Source organism: Vulpes lagopus, chromosome 7 (assembly GCF_018345385.1).
Source record: "Vulpes lagopus strain Blue_001 chromosome 7, ASM1834538v1, whole genome shotgun sequence".
Taxonomy (NCBI): domain Eukaryota; kingdom Metazoa; phylum Chordata; class Mammalia; order Carnivora; family Canidae; genus Vulpes; species Vulpes lagopus.
Genome location: NC_054830.1, coordinates 114,085,489 through 114,107,104, shown reverse-complemented (window position 1 = coordinate 114,107,104; position 21,616 = coordinate 114,085,489). Strand labels below are relative to the sequence as shown.

Here is a 21,616-nt window from a genome sequence, read left to right as displayed (position 1 = left end):
AGGAATTCACATAACAGATGACAACCCTGGGATTGGTTATGGTGCCTTTTTAAAATTAGCTTTGGGGGATCCCTGGGTGGCGCAGCGGTTTGGCGCCTGCCTTTGGCCCAGGGCGCGATCCTGGAGACCCGGGATCGAATCCCACGTCGGGCTCCCGGTGCATGGAGCCTGCTTCTCCCTCTGCCTGTGTCTCTGCCTCTCTCTCTCTCTCTGTATGACTATCATAAATAAATAAAAAAAAAAAAATTAAAAAAAAAAATAAATAAAATTAGCTTTGAAGTTGGACTTTGATCAGATGTATGGAACTACTCAAATATTAAGAATATTAAATATTATTATGTAATAATTTAAACTATAACTATTCAGCCATAATTAGGTATCTGCTCCATCACTGTTCTGCACTAAGTGAAGTCTTAATTTTGACTTCTTCTGCAAACTCTCTTCTGTCTCACTTTATCATCTTACTTCACTTTGAGTATTACATTCCTAACCTCTGCTGAAAAAGCTTTCCTAAGAAACACCTAAATGTGTCTTGCTCGTAGCTGTTTGACATCTTTCAGGGTGATGCCAGATTGCTTGGTATGGCCTGACACTTACTTGTCTCCAGCCCCAGTTTTAAAACCCTTTGTTAATTTTCTAAGGGAGTATGTGGTCTCTCTTATCCTATATTCAGCCACCCAGGACCTGATCCTGCCAGCTGCATTTCCTCTTTCCCCATATATTCTAACTTAAAGTTGGAATTTCATGAACAAAATCTAAGGTTATTTGCTTTGTTCCAAGATCTTCTGTGTTTCTGAATGGGCTGTACCATTGTACTTTTTTCCCCCCCTCATACTTTATATCAGTGAGCTTTTCTTTTTTTTTACATAGCACAATTACCTAATTGCCCTTAATAGCACCATAGACTCAATATCTTTCCAAGAAACTTCTCCATTTGAAATTATGACAACTTTTATATCCAACTTTTTTCTTTGTGTATGTATTGAAATATCATAGCGAAAACCAAAACCAAAAGAAAAAAAAGAGGGCAAGTCAATTAAGTAAAGAGATCTTAAAAGAACTCATGATTTATTTCATGTTTTATTGACTTTTACAGGTTATGTAGAAGTGCTGGTGATACCTGCTGGAGCAAGAAGAATCAAAGTTGTGGAGGAAAAGCCGGCACATAGCTATTTAGGTAACCTGACACAGAGCCAATCCAAGTACGAGCCCCACTCTCCCTGCCCTGACAGTTCTATGATGAGGAGGACATCAATCTGTTTCTAGTTACATGTTTGAATTTCCCAGGAAGCACCTCTTGTCATATCAAGTAGGAATTTCTTTCCTTCTCTCCTGGGGACTTACCCGAGCAAAAGCAATCTGGTTGTCTATGTTTTTGGGAGAGTATAAATTATTTCCACATGTCAGTCCATGTTTAAAAAAAAACAAAAACCACAACACTCATTGGACGATTTAGATATATATGCACATATCTATTTCATAAATATATTTATTTCATGTATACATACACATATATAAATACATATTCATATTTATTGCATGTGCAAATGCACATATGTGTGTGTGTATATATATAATTACTTTAGAAATAGAAATTCTTGTAGGATTCTTAAATTCTGATATACTGAATGGACTTACTATTTCAATGGGAAATGATGCTGTCTCTTGCGCCTCACTTCAGGTATTTTCATCTATGAAGAGAGTATTTTAAAATTTCAAATATTGCATGTGGAGGGATCCCTGGGTGGCGCAGCGGTTTCGCGCCTGCCTTTGGCCCAGGGCGCGATCCTGGAGACGCGGGATCGAATCCCACGTCGGGCTCCCGCAGCAAGGAGCCTGCTTCTCCCTCTGCCTATGTCTCTCTCTCTCTCTCTCTCTCTCTCTCTCTCTCTCTCTCTCTCTGTGTGACTATCATTAAAAAAAAATTTAAAAAAAATATTGCATGTGGAAAGAATTGTCTCGGTTGTTTCAATTAAGCCAATTAGCAATTTTAAATATATAAAAGAAAACAGTTGCCAAAATACATACTGTTTATATATCAAAATTACAATGCAATTAAGTCATGTGAAATGATCGGCTCTAGTCATGGCATCCCCGGATAAAGGGATCTAATGTGATTAGGCCGGATAAAAGAGAAAAGATTCTCCCAGAATTTAAACATTGTATTTATATTATCTTTAAAGAAAGCCTTCATGTCTTTTTTTTCTTAACAGAAATACTGTTCTCATTATTCTTTCTCAAAGGAAATAATATCCCAAGGGGAAACACTTTTTACATGGAAAATAACCCAATATTACATGATTGTTTCTACTTTGCAATATTAAAAATAGTCTACTCTTGGACTGAGTTATTTTTCTTATTAGGGTTTGCTTTCTAGGAGTAGGAAAATATGAGGAAAGGGGACAGCAAAAGAAATCCTTTGTCATGTGACACATTCATTTGTTTGTTATTACTAATTACCAGTTTCATCTACTTTTACCTGCTAGGTTTTTAAATGCATTTTAAATACAAGTTAATCATCCCAGATATCCAATTTGAGATTAAACTAATACCCGGTTTTTGGAGATACTTTGCAAAACCTAGACAATTTCAGGACATTTGTTCAATAGCCAACAATTGGCTCTTACACTTGGGAATATGTTTTCTTTTTCCCAAGCTGGAAAGGAATATAGATGTCTCAAATGGAATGTTCTCATGTTCTATAAAACTCTACGTTGTACTATGATTTTTAGTAACTTAACAAATGTGACTGAAAAACCAGCCAATTTTATAAATGGGACATCTCCATGCTCTAATACCTTAATTCCTAGGCCCTTCGACAAATTCAGTCTCCTGGGAACTCGGACAAAGGGAGTTACTATAAAGTCAGCAAATGCCCTCCATAGTGACACATCAAATGGTCACAATTCATTAAATACTTTCTTCTTTTGACTTATAAGATGTGAGGCTCCCTACCTCATTGGATGCTCAGTCTCTTTTGATGGATTCTCCACCTCTATGTGTTTTCCATATGTTCCCATACTGTGAATTTCAAGCCTGTGCCCTTCCCTCTCCCTTGCTGTACTGTCTCCCTAGGGAATCACATCCAGCTCCATTGCTTTACATGTTAATTGGATGCAAATTATCTGATTCTCATGTACATCAGAAATAAAAAGTCTAAGTCAACAATTTTTATTCCATTCCATGCTGAAACTTTTCCTCCTTCACTTTACCCTGTTTATATAGTCTGTGTCACTATATTAGAGTCTCATGACTGCTATATCAAGTACCACATATCTGGTGGTTTAAAACAACAGAAAGATATTCTGTCACAGTTCTGGAAGCCAATATCGTTTCACTGGACCAAAATTCAAGGCATTTGCAAATCTGTGCTCTGTCTGGAGACCCTAGGGGAGCATGCATTCCTCGCCTCCTCCAGCATCTGGTGGCTGCCAGCATTCTTTTGCTTGTGACCACTTCAGTCCTCCTTGTCTATCTGCCTCCATAATGTCATTGAATTCTCTTTATCTACCTTCAAAACCCCCTCTCCTACCTCTTATAAGGATATATGTGATTGTATTTCAGATGCACTTGGGCAATCCAGAATCACCTCCCCATGTCACAATCCTGAATCTCATCTGCAATGTTATTTTTTTTATTTGCCATATAAGTTAACATTCATAAGTTCCATGGATTCAGAAATTGATTCTGTTTTTTCCCCTTAATATCACTTGTTTTTTTTTAATTATGGTAAAATACCCATAAAATTTACTATCTTAACTATGTTAAATGTATATTTCAGTGGGTTTGAGTACATCACTGTTTTGCAACCACCACCACCATCCATCTCCAGAATTGTTCTCATCTTGTGAAAAAGAAGCTCTGTGCCCATTAACAGTAATTCTCCATTTCCCTCGCCTCCTATCCCCCAGTAACCACCACCATTATGCTTTCTGTCTTCATGAATTTGACCACTCTGCCTATGTGGAATCATATTCTCTTTATGTGGAATCATAAAGTAACTTTCTTTTGTGATTATCTTATATCACTTAGGATAATGTTCTCAAGATTTAATCATGCTGTTGCATGTGTCAATATTTCCTTCCTTTTAAAGGCCAGATGGTATTTCATTATATGTATATACCACATATGGCTTATCCATTCGTTCATCTGTGGATACTTGGGTTGCTTCCATGTGTTAGCTATTGTGAATAATGCTACTGTGAACATGAGTCATGCAAATATCTCTTCAAGATCCCACTTTTCATTCTTTTGAGTATATTTCCAGAAGTAGAATTGCTGTATCTTATGGAAGTTCTATATCTAATTGTTTTAGGAATTGCCACACCCTTTCCCACAGTTCTGTACTAGTTTCCATTCCCACCAATATTGTGCAAGAGTTCCAGTTTCTGTATATTCTTAACAACTCTTGTTTTCTCTTTCTTTTGGCAATAGCCATCCTAATGGGTATGATGTGATATTGCATGTGGTTTTGATTTGCACTTCCCAAATGATTAGTTATGTTGAAAATCTCTTCATGTGCTTTTTGGCTATTGATACATCTTTGAAGAAATGTCTATTCAAGTTCCTCATCCATTTTTGAAATAGGTTGGTTTTTTTTTTGTTTTTTTGTTTTTTTCGTCATTTTATTTTATTTTATTTTAATTTTTTTTTAATTTTTTAATTAATTTTTATTGGTGTTCAATTTACCAACATACAGAAAAACACCCAGTGCTCATCCCGTCAAGTGTCCACCTCAGTGCCCGTCACCCATTCCCCTCCAACACCCCCCCTCCTCCCCTTCCACCACCCCTAGTTCGTTTCCCCGAGTTAGGAGTCTTTATGTTCTGTCTCCCTTCCTGATATTTCCCAACATTTCTTTTCCCTTCCTTTATATTCCCTTTCACTATTATTCATATTCCCCAAATGAATGAGAACATACACTGTTTGTCCTTCTCCGATTGACTTATTTCACTCAGCATAATACCCTCCAGTTCCATCCACGTTGAAGCAAATGGTGGGTATTTGAAATAGGTTGTTGGTTTGATTCATTGTTGATGATGATGATGAGTTTTAGGGGGTCACTATATATTCTGGATATTAACCCCTTATGAGATATATGATTTACAAATATTTTCTCCTATTCTGTTAGTGGTGTCTTTTAATACACAAAAGTTTTTAATTTTCATGAAGAATGTCTGTTCTTCTATTACCTGTGCCTTTGCTGCAATATACAAGGAGTCACTGCCAAATTTAATATTGTAAAGCTTTTGCTTTATGTTTGCTTCTAAGACTCTTATGGTTTTAGGTCTTATTTTTAGGTCTTTAATCTATTTTGAGTTAATTTTTGAAGATGGTGTTAGTCAAGTGTACAACTTCATTTTTCTACATGTGGATACTTAGTTTTCTCACTACCCCTAGTAGAAGGACTTTTCTTTGTCTGTTGAATGATCTTGGCACTCTTATAGAAAATCATTTGGCGACATATGCAAAGGTATATTTCTGAGGTCTCTATCTATTCCATTTGTCTATATGTCTGTTTTTATGTTAGCAGCACACTGTTTTGATTACTGTAGCTTTCTACTAAGTTTTTAGATCAAGAAGTGTGAGTCTCCAGCTTTGTTTCCCTTTTTCCAGTTTGTTTTGGCTATTCAGGGTTACTTGAGATTCAATATGAATTTTAGAATAGGTTTTATTACTTCTGTAAAAAAAGGCCATTGGAATTTTGGTAAGGATTGCATTGAATTTGTAGGCCACTTTGATAATATTGACATCTTAATAGTACTAAGTCTTCCAATTTATGAACCTGGGATTTGTTTCCATTTATTTATGTATTCTTTAATTTCTTTCAGCAGTGTGTTCTGGTTTTAATTGTATAAGTCTTTCACCCCCTTAGTTGAGTTAATTATTCTTGATACTATTGTACATAGATTGCTTTCTTAATTTCCTTTTCAGATTGTTCATTGCTAATTTGTAGAAATGCAACTGCTTTTCTGTGTGTTGGCTTTGTATCCTGCTACTTTTAAAACAGACTATTTTGTACATGTGTGTAAAATCATTAAGGTTTTCTACATAGAAGATCGTATCATCTGTGATGAAAAATAATTGTATTTCTTCCTCTCCGGTTTGAATGCCTTTCATGCTTGTGAATTCTGTTTGATGGTATATGGTTGAGAATTTTTGCATCAGTGTTCTTTTTTTTTAAGATTTTATTTATTTTTTCATGAGAGACACAATGAGAGAGAGGCGAAGGCATAGGCAGAGGGAAGAGAAGCAGACTCCATGAGGAGAGCCCCATGTGGGACTCGATCCCCAGACTCCAGAATACACCTTGAGCCAAAGGCAGATGCTCGACTGCTGAGCCACCCAGGCATCCCTGCATCAGTATTCTTAAGGGAAATTGATTTCTAGTTTTGTTTTTGTGTTTTTGTCTAACTTTGGTAGCAAAGAATGAATTAGGCCTCATACTGTGAGTTAGGAATCTTCCCTCCAATTCACTTCTTTGGAAAATATGAGGATTGATGTTAGTTCCTTAAATGTTTCATAGAATTTACCAATGAAGCCATAACATCCAGCACTTTTCTTTTGGGGGATATTTGTGATTACTGAATCAATGTTCTTACTAATTATAGATACTTTTAGGATTTCTTTTTCTTTGTGATTCAGTCTTGGTAAGTTTTGTGTTTCTAGGAATTTGTACATTTCATTTATCTAATTTGTTAGCATACAAAAATTTAAAATGTTTATTGAAATACAGTTGATGTACAATATTATATTAGTTTCAGGTGCACAGTATAATGATTCAGCAGTTTTATACTTTGCAGAATGCTCACCATGACAAATGTAGTTGCCATCTGTTACCATACAATGTCTTTTTAATATAATTGACTTTTTTCCCCATGCCGTACTTTCGATTCCCATAATTTACTTATTTTATAACTGGAAGTTGGTACCTCTTAATCCCCTTCACCTATTTTGCCCATTCCTCCACCACCCACAGCCAGCAGTTTGTTCTCTGTATTTAAGCAGATGTTTGTTTCTTTTTGTTTGTTTTAAACTCCACATATAAATGAAATCACATTGTCTTTCTTTGTCTGACTTATTTCACTCTGCATAATACCATCTGGGTACTGTTGTCAAAAATGACAAGAACTCATTCTTTTTCATGGGTAATATTCTGTTATGTGTGTGTATTTATACATATACATTATATATACATATATATACACACATACAACCATACACACACACACCATATCTTCTTTATCCATTTATCAATTGATGGACACTTAGATTACTTCCATATCCTCATTATTGTAAATAATGCTGCAATAAACATAGGGGTGCAGATGTCTTTTTTAATTAGTGTTTTCATTTTCTTTGGGTAAATACCCAAAGGTAGCATTACTGGATCATATGGAATTTCTATTTTTAATTTTTTAAAGAATCTGTATACTATTTTCCAGAAGGGCTGCACCAGTTTACACCACCAGTAGTGCATGAGGGTTCCTTTTTTCCACATCCTTGCCAAAGTTTCTTATTTCTTGTCTGTTTGATACTAGCCATTCTGACTGGTATGAGGATTATTTATAATAACTTTCTTTCTTTTTTTTTTTTTTTTTAAATTTTTTATTTATTTATGATAGTCACAGAGAGAGAGAGAGAGAGGCAGAGACACAGGCGGAGGGAGAAGCAGGCTCCATGCACCGGGAGCCTGATGTGGGATTCGATCCCGGGTCTCCAGGATCGCGCCCTGAGCCAAAGGCAGGCGCCAAACCGCTGCGCCACCCAGGGATCCCCTATAATAACTTTCTTATAATCGTTTTATTTCTGCAGCATCAGCTGTAATGTCCCCACTTTAATTCCTGACTTCTTAGTTGTCTCTTTTTTTTCTTTCTTAGTCAATACAGCTAAAGTTTTATTGTTTTTGTTAATCTTTTCAAAAAACCAACTTCCAGTTTTGTTGATTTTTCTCTATTATTTTCTATTCTCTATTTCATTTATCTCTACTCTAATCTTTATTATTTTCTTCCTTCTGGTAGCTTTGGGTTTAGTTTGTTCTTTTTCTAGTTTCTTAAGTTGTAAAGTTAGGTTGTTAATTTGAGATGTTTGTTCTTTTATTTATTTATTTATTTATTTATTTATTTATTTATTTTTTGAGAGAGAGAAGGGGAAAGAGAGAGAGAGCACATGTAGGGAGATAGGGGCAGAGTGAGAGAGAAAGAGAGAGAGAGAGAGAGATTAAACAAGCTCCACTCTGCATGGAGCCCGACTTGGGGCTCCATCTCACAACCCTGAGATCATGACCTGAACCAAAATGAAGAGTTAGACACTTAATGAACCTCCCAGTTGCCCAGAATCTTTCTTCTCTTTTAATGTGTTTGTTGCTATAAATTTCCCCATCACGCTGCTTTTGTTGTGTCCTCTACATTTTGCTATGTTGGGTTTTCATATCCACTTCCCTTGTAATTTCTCATTGATCCATGGCTACATTTATGAATTTTCCAGTTTTCCTTGTTATGGATTTCTAATCTAACTTCAGCCGTTTGTAGTCAGAGAAGATACTTTGTATGATATCTCTCTTAGAGGACATGGATATCTTCTTTGGAGCCGTTCTTTATCCTACCACAGTCACTGATTTCTATACAGTAGTTTATACCAGCACTAGTGCTGCTTGATGACTGCCTTTACCACTTGAATGCATCATTGGGTCTTATCAGTTACTCAAACATATCACTTTCTCTCCATAACCACTGTGACCCATAACCAAGCCAGTCTCTGCAGCCCTGTCCTGCTTTATTTCCTTTACAGCATTTATCAACATCACCATCTGAATTTTCTTACCTGTTCACATGTGTGCTTTTGTATTGTGTATCTCCATTGTTAATTCTGAAGGCAGGAATCAAGGTTCTCAGAGCTTCACCTTCAATAACTAAAGGAGACTCTGGCACACAGAAAAAAGTAAGTCTTTTTATGACTGAATTTTGATTAAGAAAAGATGGTTCATACTTGTATAGTAATTAGTTTGGGCCAGTTCATTAAATATATCTGTTAAAGAAACATTCACATCTCTATGAAGTAGGCACCACTAGTTTATTTTTTAAATCAAAGACTAGAGGACAAGAGAGTTTTAAGTTTCTTTCCCAAGATACACCTAAAAAAACTGTGATCTTGGATTTAAGACCAAGCAGTGTGGCCATTGTATCTGTTTCCTACTGTCTGCTTTTAAGTTTTCTTTTTTATTCCTTGTCTCTCATATCATACCTGTGATTTTAAAGTAGGTATATAAAGTTCATATATGAACACATTTTCCTTGAGCTTGCCCTCAGACTCCCTCCTTTCTCCCTTTTCTTAATTAATAAGATCAACTCTATAGAGTTAATTCAGGGGAATACAAATCATGAAATGACAGTTTTCTTCTCCAGTCACTACCGCTGGGGCTGCCAGATTCCATTTTCTTTCCCTGATGTGCATCTCTAAACATAAATCTCCAACTACTTTTTGTTATGAATAGGACATTCAAATTAAAATGGAATCACGTGTCTGTGTTAGCCTGGCCTCATTACTGTCAGTTTTCCTTGTACTTAGAATTGGACGTTACTAGGTCTTTTTTAAAAATTTTTAATTATAAGTTACTAGGTAATTTAGTTACAAGTTACTAGGTAATTTTTTAATTACAAGTTACTAGGTCTTTTACTTCATAAGGAAAGAGCTTGAGTGCTCTTAAACACTCTGAATACTACTCTAGAGATTAGGGTTGAAAATATAATATGTTATCATGTTTATTCAAGAACCCACTAAGTTTTCTTCTTAACTGAAGAAATCACAGTTATCTTGATAAATTAGGGGAAGGGTGCAAGAATGAAGACAAAGTGACCAGTTGCATAATCCTATCAAAGAATGAGAATGCAAGAACCCAGTGGCTTCTAGGGAAATTGAAGAAGTTGAATTCATGAAGCTTATTGCAAATGGATATGTTGATAGACATTGAAGATTCAAGGATGTCTTCCAGACTTCTGGGTTAAACAGCTGGGCAAATAGTGATGGCATTTACTGAGATAGCACACATAAATGGGGGGGGGGGGGGGAGTGTGGGGGGGAAAATTTTAAGACTAAAATCTTAGATTTGAAGCCTATTATAGAGAATTCATGTCATAAAACACATTTCCTAAAGGCTTCTTTGGGTATTGGAAGGAAGTTATTGAAAATCTTTACCTGAAATACCATTAGGAACATGGATTATTTCCTGACAAACTGATCATTATTTAACAAATTAACTTGTCTACCTAAAACTATTATCTCCAAGGAGACAGTTAATTCTCTCCCATTGCAATTATTGTTTTTCATTACTGTTTGCATTGTATTCCCATGCATAATTATTATCTGCATTTTTAATATCATTGCTCAATTATTTTGTTAATAATTAATGACAAGGTTTAAAATGGACAGTAGTTCAGATGGACCATATATATAATACATTCACAAAATCATTGTAGCTTATGACTTTTAAAAGTCTTTTTTTTCCTAACACTTTATTTATTCATGAGAGAGGCAGAGACAGAAGCAGGCTCCCTGCGGGGAACCCGATGTAGAACTCAATTCCAGGACCTGGGATCACAACCTGAGCCAAAGGCAGATATTCAACCACGGAGCCACAGGTGCCCCAACTTATAAAAGTCTAAAAAAGGTCATTGGGTCCACTTACTATCCCTGCAGTTTTGCGTGCAAACCACTATGGAAAAACTTTTAGCTAAAAACAATTTAAAATGTTGAGCAAATTACAAAAGGAGAGAAAAAAGCACATTTTAAGGTTATCTCTAAGCTGGAAAGAAATTAAGGAACCCTCACATGCCAAAAACAAAGAACAGGAAGCCAGAGTATTAAACTGACCACAACCTCAATTATGCTTAATGGTAGTGAGCAATTTAGATTTTGAGCACCATGGCATGCTGTAGACAGAAAACAAAGCCTGAGGTTTTATAACGTAAAGGCTGGAACAGGAGACACCTACATAAAGCAGGGCCCCAAAAGACTTAAGCTCTGTGTTAAGGAGATACAGAAATACATTTGCACCATAAAAGGAGAATGAAAGGAAATGTGTCTGTCTTAACTTGGGTAGGAGGTAGAAGTAGGAAATGAACTTCCATGAAGATTCCTAACCCAAAGCAAATGCTCTATGGATTTGCAGCACCAGTTTAACCAACAGTGAAGTCCAAAACTCCAAGACATTTATTTTAATTAAGTTACTAAGGTGGCTGGCATATGCAAATACAGATCCTTTTTGAAGTATTGTACCTTCAAACCAGGCGGCAAAGGAATAGACCAAATCGGATATATATTTGTATCATATACGGGATACGCAAAAATATTATAGTTAATTGTTTTGAAGTATAAAAAAGGGATTTAAAAACAAGAATAAACAAAATTGACTAAAAACATTTTATTTTTAAAAACTTAATAGAGTATAAGATAGGAAAAAAATAACAGAAATATACAGCAAAAAGGAAAAAAGAAAGTGCAAAATAAGATGGTATAGATAAAACATACCAGCAATCTTCAGCATTTAAAAACTGAAATCTCTAGTTAAAAAAAAAATTACTAGACTGGATTTTAAAATAATCCAGGTATATGGTGTTCATGTAAGATTCACAAAACCTGAAAAATCAATGAACAGAAAACTATACTAGAAAAAGTGCAAAACCGAAAAAATACTGATAGAGCCATAGTAATATAAGTTAGAATTCACTTTACAGGAAAATGCATTGTTTGAGATAAAAAGAAGTCACAGAATAATTATAAAAGAATTTAATTCATCATGAAGACATTATAATTTTAAAATTATATGAATCCGGGAATATAGGTTGAAAGCTTTTAAGCAAAAATTGACAAAAATTGACAAATTTACTGTCATAGTGAAATTAAACACAAATGTGGGTGTGAACTGACTTCCAACCAGTGTTGAAGTAATGCAGAAGAAAAAAGATATTCTTTAAAAAAAATAATGCTGGAATAATTGAGTATTTATGTGAGGGGCAAAAACTGAACTTTAACTGCTACCTCTTATCATACACAAAAATTAACTCAAAATGGATTGGAGATCTACACACAGAAGCTAAAACTAAAACTTCTAGCAAAAAACACAAGAGAGAGTTGCCTGTGTGGCCCAGTCAGTAGATAGAGGGCATGGAACTCTTGGTTTGGGCTCAGGTCATGATCTTGGGTTTTGGGATCCAGGCTCCGTAAGGAATCTGTCTGAGTTTCTCTCTCTCTTTCTCTCTTTCTCTCTGCCTCTCCCCACCACTGCTCACATGAGTTCTCCCTCTGTCCCTTTCTCTCTCAAATAAGTAAATAAAATCTTTAAAAAGAGAGAAAACTTACAAGACATTGGGGCTAGCAAAGATTTCTTTACAACAGATGTGCAAAAATACCAACCCCGTCACCCCAAAATGAATGCGTTTGATTTTATAGAAAGTGAAACTACTATTCATTAAACGGCACCATTAAGAAAACAGGCTAGTCATAATGTCAGAAAAATATTTGCAAAAAAACTTACCTTTTTAAAAAATGTGTCTCTAAAATATATGAAAATGTATTTTTCCTGATAGATACAAATACATATTCTGAATCAAAGTGTTACTTAATAAAGGAAACAATAAAATACAGGTATTTGTATTTATCTCATCTTTCTTAAGAAAAAGTTATTGTTAGTACATTTAAAGAACTCTGAGCCCTTCCTCTTCTATTTTATAATATATTTTGTTAAAATTGATGGTATTTTTTTCTTAAATGTTTGAATGTTGGTATTTTCTTTGTGGGAAGTTTTTATTTTATTTATTTATTTATTTATTTTTTATTTTTTTAAATTTTTATTTTATTTATGATAGTCACAGAGAGAGAGAGAGAGAGAGAGGCAGAGACACAGGCAGAGGGAGAAGCAGGCTCCATGCACTGGGAGCCCGACGTGGGATTCGATCCCGGGTCTCCAGGATCGCGCCCTAGGCCAAAGGCAGGCGCCAAACCGCTGCGCCCCCAGGGATCCCCTGTGGGAAGTTTTTAAATCCCAATTTAATTTCTTTATATATGTGTGTGTGCATATGCATGTGTACGCACTCATGTATGTAAGTATATGCCCAGGTGGTTTCTTCTTTGGTCAGATTTGGTAATTGAGTCTTCAAAGAACTAACCCTATTTCCCTTACCTTATCAAATATTATACTACAATGTCTTTAACAGTATAGCAATATTCCTTCACTCATTTCCCATGTTGCTAATTTGTGTCTTTCTTTTTTATTTAGTCAAACGAGTCTTTTATCAGTTTTTGATCTTTTGAAATAACCAACTTTTGATGTCATTGATTGCCTTTGTTGTTATTCAACTTTCTATTTAATTGACTTCTGTGCTTTCTTTTTCTTCCTACTTACTTTAGATTTGAGTTACTCTCGTATACCATTTTAAAGTGGAAACTCAGATAATTGATTTTAGTTCTCTCTTCTTTGCTAATATCACAATTTATCCATCAAAAAGCTTCTTTAAAAAAAAAGCTTCTTTAGCTGTATGTCACAATTTATAGATACTGTGATTTTAATTTAAAATATTTTCAGATTACTATTGTATTTTTTTTTTACTTTGACCCATGGGTTATTTATAAATGTATTGTTTAATTTCCAATTTTCCAAATATTTATAGATTTTTTAACAGATATTTTGTTATTGATGTGTAGTTTCAATCTGTATAGTAAGAGGGTATGCTGAGTGCGATTTCTGTTGAGACGTGATTCATGGTCCATGGCCCGTGTTCATGCTCCATTTATACTTTAAAAAGCTATATTCTAAAAAAAAAAAAGAAAAAAAAGAAAAAAAAAGCTATATTCTACAATTGCTGACTCTTCTCTAAATCACTTTGCTCCATTTGGTTTACATTTTTTGTATTCTTACTGATTTTTTTTCTTGCTTTATAAATGAGGGAAAGAGAACTATTGAAATCTCCAACTGAAATTGTGGATTTTTCCATGTCTTCTTTCAGTTAAATCAGTTTTGCTTCATGCATTTTGAAGCTCTGCTACACACTTAGGATTGTATGGTTTACTTAATAAGTCTTAAATGTCTTTCAGAACTTTACATTTAAAGTAATTAAAATTTAAATGACAGTTTTAAGAATGCTCTTTTTATCTCTAGAATTATTCGTTGCCCTGCAGTCCATGCTGTCTGATACTAATACAGCCAATACATCCTTTTTATGGTTAGTGTCTCATGCTTAATTTTTCACATCCTTTTAGGCTTAATCTACTTATATTTAATTTTTAAAGTGCATTCTTCTAAATTGAATAGAGTAGGATCTTTTTTACCCCTCTGGCCTAATTGTCTCTGTCTTATAACCAATATCTTTAATGCATTTAAACATAATATAATTATGGATATATTGTCTTCTGTTTTCCATTCCTTTTTATGCTTTTTTCCTTCTGTCTCTGTCTTCTTTAGGACTGAGGTGGTTTTTTGAGGGTTTGTTGTTGTTGTTGTTTAGCATTCCACTTATTCTCTTTTTTTTATTTTTTTTTTATTTTTATTTTTTTTTATTTATGATAGTCATACAGAGAGAGAGAGAGAGGCAGAGACACAGGCAGAGGGAGAAGCAGGCTCCATGTACCCCGGGAGCCTGATGTGGGATTCGATCCCGGGTCTCCAGGATCGCGCCCTGGGCCAAAGGCAGGCGCCAAACCGCTGCGCCACCCAGGGATCCCGACTTATTCTCTTTTATTTGCATATTTGCTGTATATAGATCTTGTTTTATATCTTTATGGTCACTTTAGGATTTACAGTATGTATTTTTAACTTATTACTGTCTTCTTTCAAATTTATAGGATACTACTTTATACGTAATATAGGTTACTTAAAAATGTATTTCCCTTAATCTGCTTCCCCTCCTTTGTGCTATTATGCATTTTATTTCTACATTTCATATAATCACTTTATTTTCATATATGCTTTAATCACCAGAATAGATTGTAATCATTTTCCTTTAAAGTCAGTCATCCTATTCAGTAGGATCTATCCACTCTGATTGCATAGAACTTATATGTCTTCCAACCCTCCCTGAGCTCCAGGAATTGTATAGTTTCCAGGCCCTATGGAGTTACTCTTTTCTCAGTCTTGAAAAATCTCACCACACTTATTTGCACCTTGGTATTTAGCCACAGGCTCAAAGGAACCCCTTTACAGATTTTTAGAGCCTGTCTCTGTGCAGCTGTCTCTTCTCCAGTACTCCATAAAATAGATTCCAGATGCCTCAGCCAATTTGAACTCAGTTTTCTGTGTCGTCATCTTACTGAAGCTCCCATTATCTGTGCTCTGCTTGAGTTTCCCCTGCCTGTGTTTTGGTCTGGTAAATATCTTCAGGCAGGAAGTCAAGCGATTTTAGAGCTCACATTTGTCTTCCTTCTCTTAGGGACCTGTATTCTCTCTTGCCATTGTCCAGTGTCTGAAAACAGTTGCTTCATACACTGTTCAGTTTTCTCATTGTTCAAAGTGGGAGAGATAGTACAGGTCCACTTAGTAAGGTATGGCCAGAAATAGGTTTTCTAAAAACACATTTTTTAAGATAATGAATTAAAAACAAAAACATAGAACAAGGAAAATCACATACTTAGTGTATTGATTCTTCGTATGCTATTAAGCTTATAAATTATGTGGGTTTTCAGGTACATATGTACGTGCTATTTTGTGGGAGATAGTGAATTCCAGAAATATCAATTGAGTCTAAACATTAGACAATAGCCATCCCCAGAAGGTTTCTTAAAGGCATTTTTATTAGAGTTCCAGGAAATATGCCTTTATAATTGTGTCCTGAATATATGTTGAAATACAGAAAAAATATGGAATTATACAGGCCGTGGCTACAAATCTAGGCCAAAAAGATTTCTTAAAATACTTAATAGGTTTTAGAGAAATACAAGGAAATATTTTACCTCTTAGGCAAAATCACTGGTTTAATCAGTTTAGCATTATCTAAAGTATATCCATTTGTAGATGATAATAGCTGTTTGAAACGTGTTAGGTTTTCTGTCAACATATATCCCCTTCAAATTTAAAATTCAAGCTAAAATGAATACTTATATGTTTCTCATAAATCTGAAAATATGTATGCTTAATATTTTATATAAGACATTTTTTTTTTTTTTATTTGAAATAAAAGTGTTCTGAGCATCAAAATATTGACAGCACTGTTGTCACACTGTCAGCCAGTTGCCACGGAGAAGAAAACCCACAGCCACTGCAGCCAGACACCCACGGGAGGCAGCACGTGAGGCCCAGGTGGGCCGGGGAGGGCTGGGGAGGCCTGGCACCCGGGCCCTGCTGCCCTGAGTTGGAGTCTTCCCCGTTTCCAGAAGTGCAGAGCTGACGGGGAAACCGAGGCACTGCACAGGCCACGTCCCCAGGGTCCCTCTCAGGCACAGTCTGTCTGCCTTTCAAGACCCTGTTCGGCCAGGTGTTTCAGAGCTGCCGTCCCAGGAGCGAGCAGACGCCTGGACGTGGTGACTTCCCGGGGCAGGGCCGGACAGGCAGTGAGGACTTTATGTACAGTCCATGACAAAGATCTTATTTGGTAGAAATTAAGATGGATAAGGTAAAATTTCCCTCATTTTGTTGGTATGTCACTTATAATAATGGAATATTGGCACCAGAAAAATCCCTCAGTGAACCAGAAAAGCCTTAACAGATGATTAATATTTTATTTTATTAATTTAAATCTAAAAATGCAAATGACTAGTAAGCAAATGAAAAATATCTTTAACCGCAGTAGCAGTTAAACAAGAGATTCTTGTTTTAATCTCCATGGTTCATAATTTAACTCCTGGTATTTCTCCTCACACATGTTCTTTTGCTAGTCTTTCCCATTCCATTATTGTCATAACCCACCTGTTTTCTCATCCTAGAAGCCTTGCATCATACCTGACATGTCTTTCATCCTCAACAACAAGTCATCTCATTTTATCAATTTCAGTCCTAAGTGCCTCTTGATATTTTTCTCCAGTACCTAAATCCAAACTACCATTACTTTCAGTTGCATTACTATGATATCCTGTCTTTGCTATCCAAATTTTCCCTGCATGCAGTCCATTTCTATACGATATTGTTCAAAAACATTCATAGCTTTGTATCTTTTTTTAGGGGAAAAAAACCCTGAAATATGAACAAGGCTGATAAGATCTGGTGATCCCTTATCTCTCCAGCCTCATCTCTTCATGATCCATTTTCAGTGCATCTGGCATCCTGTAAACTTGCTCCCTGATTCTCACCAAGCTGTGACCCTTAAAACCTTCTCATGTAGCGCCCTCAGTCTTGAATGTTCTCTCTCTGCTTCTCTTTTCCCCTGGCTTACAGCCTTAGGAAATGATATCCTTCAGGCAAGCTTTTCTTTATTCTTCCCGCATGAGTTCCAGCATATTCCACTTAGATTATAAATTCCATAGAGCCAGAGAACATATTTGTAATTGTTAATTTGGGGAGGTCCCATAACTTTAAGTATTTCCTACTTTATAGCTGATGGTTAATAAGTAATTATTCAGTCGTGATTAAATATTTTACATGAAAAAGTTGCTTCCAAGAAGGTATTCAAAAATGGTCCTCTCAGCGACTATTATGGAAGCTTACATTGATGCAACCTTTGTGAAAGTCAGTTTGAAATTATTTTTCACAATCTTTAAATGTTCCATTTATTTGGCTTTGTAACTCCAAGTCTGGGAATCTATCCAAGGGAAATAATCAGATACACATATAGTTGGTTTACAGTGTATTTATCTGAGCATTATTTACAATATAAAACCTGGGAAACCTTCAAATATTCAATAAATGGAGATTAGCTTAAAAAATATTTAGGAAGATTTATTGGCTTAAGTTTTGAAAACATTTTCATAGAATTATAAAAGCCTTCAATTAATCTTCATGTAATGTCTCTTAGAATGAGAATTCAGTTATATGGAAGTGCCTGGAAGTTTAAATTAAACAAATAAGAATCATTTGAAACAAAATAAGAAGGAATCCTTAGTTTAAAATGATAATTATGACATCTTACTTCCATGTCATGAATCTTATTTAAATAGTAGCAGAGATGAGATTAAAAAAAAAAAAAAAAGAAAGCAAAAAATCAATGTAGGTAAACAAAATTACTCTGTAAAATCCTATATTAATTATGGCTGTTTATAGGTGAGAATTAGCATTTATCTTCCATTCTTGTGTATAGCAAATCACAAAAATTATGGTATAGGATCCTTAGTTCTGATTATAAAACCAACACATTGTGTTTGAATTGTTTTGTAATAGTATAACCTTGTCATCGTGATCTGTTCATTAACATGCTCTTTAATGACCTCTCTTGTATTACTTGTTTTGTGGCATGGGACACATAGAGCCTGTGTAAGATGTAGTGTCAGCCCTAACGTTCTTCATAGAATTACTGCATAGATAACATAGACACAGTCTTTTTTTTTTTTTTTTTAAGTTTTTATTTTTAGGTAATCTCTACACCCAAAGTGGAGCTCAAACTCACAGCCCTGAGCTCAAAAATCCCATGCTCTACGACTAAGCCAGCCAGGTTCCCTGGACCTGGACATACATAATCTTAAGATAACAATCTGTTAAACAATAGATAATCATGGGCCAGCGTAAGGGTTACAGATAGCAAATGTCCAGAGGCGGTTGGAAGAGGCAAATGTGGCTGTGTGATTGTAGATGGTGTCAGGAAAGAAGGAGAGTTTACGGTATTTGTTCTGTGGACTTTCTTAAAGAGAAGATGCCTCATGTTTTACACCAAAGAGTATTAACCCATTAGTTTAGAAATGAATGAAATACTTTTAACAAAATCATGTGAAGTGGATATTGATTAATGATACTTACTTGTTCATTTGTCATAATATTTTTGAACCTCATTACAGCTCTACGAGACACTGGAAAACAGTCTATTAATAGTGACTGGAAGATTGAACACTCGGGAGCTTTCAGCTTAGCAGGCACTACAGTCCATTATGTAAGACGAGGCCTCTGGGAAAAGATCTCTGCCAAAGGTCCTACTACATCACCTCTACACCTCCTGGTATGAGTGAACAAATTGATAACATTGCATAATCAACTTCCTATGTCATAGGCCCTTCCGACTGTACCCTCTCTAGTTTTTTTTCCAAGTTTGAATTGTCAAATAGACATTCAAAATTATTTAAGAGAGAGGTTTTTAGGTTATCATTTTAATGTGTTTTAAATCATGACATTAGAAACCAGAGATTATTGTGAGAACAAGATGTTTTAGAGAATTCACAGACTCATAGTAGAAGTGAATTGCCAGGCATAAAGGGGCCTGTTTTTTCTAAAAGAGCAGTTTTACTGGCAGTATCTTAGTGAATCATTAACAGTGGATGTCTGTAAAGACAGTTATAATATGGAAAATCAGAGCATTTCAAGCATCCATAGAATGGGTATTTTCTGGATCTGCATAAAATGCCTTTGATAAAATGATCTCTTCCTTGGAAAAAGATTTGGTAAACATATCTAACAATGCTTCCAATTAACTTCTGTTTTCTTACTAGGAAAATTGATTCCTATGAAGAATGATGAAAATTAGAATCTTTGGGGTGAGGTGATACCTTTCTTTATCATGGAGTAAAAGACTAGAAATGAGGCAGGACAGAGTATGGAGTGAAGGAAGCAGAACAGTGGGGCTCTGCATCCAAGCTGGTGGCTGATTCACATGCCCCTTTTGACCTTGATCTTTGCAGTCAGTGGTAATGGCTCAGAAGCCAGATGACTGACTGCACAGCTGGCATGTTCTCCATCCTAGTGGCAGATTCTGAAATTCAGACACTTCAACACCTCCTTAAGTCCACACATAAAAACAACTCTAAAACACGATCAACTGACTGTTTATTTGGAGTGTGGTGTGCCACATTATTTAATATCGCCACACAATTCAAGCTGAATTTGTCTTCAATTGGAGACATCTGTGTTGCTGGTCTAGGAGCCAGAGGTTCAAATCACATATCAGCCTGTTTGCTTTTCCTGCTTTAATGTGCCTGCAGATCACCTAGGATTCTTGTTAAAATGCACATTCTGATTCATTTGGTCTGAGAGGGACCTGAGATCTGCATTTCTAACCAGTTCCCAGATTATGTGTCTACTACTGGTCCAGTGACCACATTTCAGATAATAATGTTTTGTAGAACTGCAGTTGAGAGCCTTACCAACAGGAATGAAGGGAACAAAAGTGAGATGCATGGGGACCTTCTGCCCCAAATCATAATAATAATGATAATATATACCATTCACTGAACACTGAGCCAGATACTGTTCACAAGTACTTTGCATTTTTACAGCATTTATTCCTCATAGCAACCCTGTGTAATATGTATTTATTATTACCCCAATTTACAGATTAGAAAAAAACTAAGTCTGAAAAAGTTAAGTAATGTTCACAGTGTCTCACAATAAGTTATTTAGCTGTGCATAAATCAGGTGTTAAAGTCTTTTATGCTGCCTCTCCTGAATGAAAGCTCAAATCTTAGTTCTTTACACCAGACAACATGGAATCCTAAGTATACATAGACTTTCAATAATTATTTTCTTCATCTCCTCACAGTTCCTTTGGATACTGTTATTTAATTTGAACTGGAAACTCCACTCTGTGCACTGTACCATCTGGATAGAGAAAAAAAATGATGAAACAAACATTGTATGACCAATATCTGGCTCTTTCCATGATTGGGTCACTTATAATAACAGCATTATCAACAAGAAACATATTTTTAATGATGAGGTGGCAGAGAATGCCAACAGGTGACCTGCCTTATATGAATGTGACCTCCATTTTTTTTTTTTTTTATGGAACAAGACCAGAGCTCTTTATTGAGCCTCTAATTCAAAATCTTAAAACATTATGTGAGACCTCAGTGTTGGGCAGGGGAGTCTCCTTGCTGCAGAATCCTTAATCTGACTGGTAATTACCAAGGTTTTTCCTGGAAGCATGAAACATAATTGAAGTCAGTGAACTATGTCTAAAAGAAGGCATTGATGTGACCTGGATTTATTCAGTAATCCAAGGGAAACTGCACTTCTAAGATATTTTTCTTTAATGACTATTACAGATTGAAAGCCGGTACTGAATTTTGAAAGGCAGTGCTTCAGTATGTGCCCCTTAACTATAACACGGTCACACTTTCCTTCTTGCAAAGATACACTGCCAAATCTGAATGGTTTAAGAAAGAGCTAATGATTTTGTAGCCAATGTCTTTATTTTACATGGCATTCGACATTCAAGGACAATCTAAAGTTCTATCAATGAAAAGGTAGTTTTTGAAGGAAAAATACACATGTTTTCATTAAATTAAAGAAGTTGGCAAATAGCTATAATTTATGTCCCTTTTATCAATGTAAAAACTATGTAATAGTCTGGTTATGTCCATAAACAAGATAAGTCAATCTCTGTCTCTTTTTTTCACTCATTTAGCTGAAAGTCATTTCTAACTGGCAACATCAAATGAGATATTTTAGGCCAAAATAAGCACTGTGACGTACTTAGAATTAGTACCCCAGGATGTTATGTATATGTGAATGTAAAAAATATTGTTTTTATTGTTGATATAGCTGATTTATAATTCC

The 21,616-nt window shown here is 35.4% G+C and overlaps 1 protein-coding gene across 2 annotated transcripts in view; it reads left to right on the top strand.

The window, feature by feature from the left end:
* ADAMTS19 (ADAM metallopeptidase with thrombospondin type 1 motif 19) overlaps positions 1-21,616 on the top strand; it is a 229,458-nt gene that overhangs the window by 166,519 nt on the left and 41,323 nt on the right. For both annotated transcript variants that reach the window (XM_041764550.1, XM_041764551.1), the window contains 2 exons: positions 1,097-1,177; positions 18,907-19,064. In XM_041764550.1, the coding sequence (XP_041620484.1) occupies positions 1,097-1,177; positions 18,907-19,064 (239 nt within the window). The remainder of the gene's footprint in view (positions 1-1,096; positions 1,178-18,906; positions 19,065-21,616) is intronic.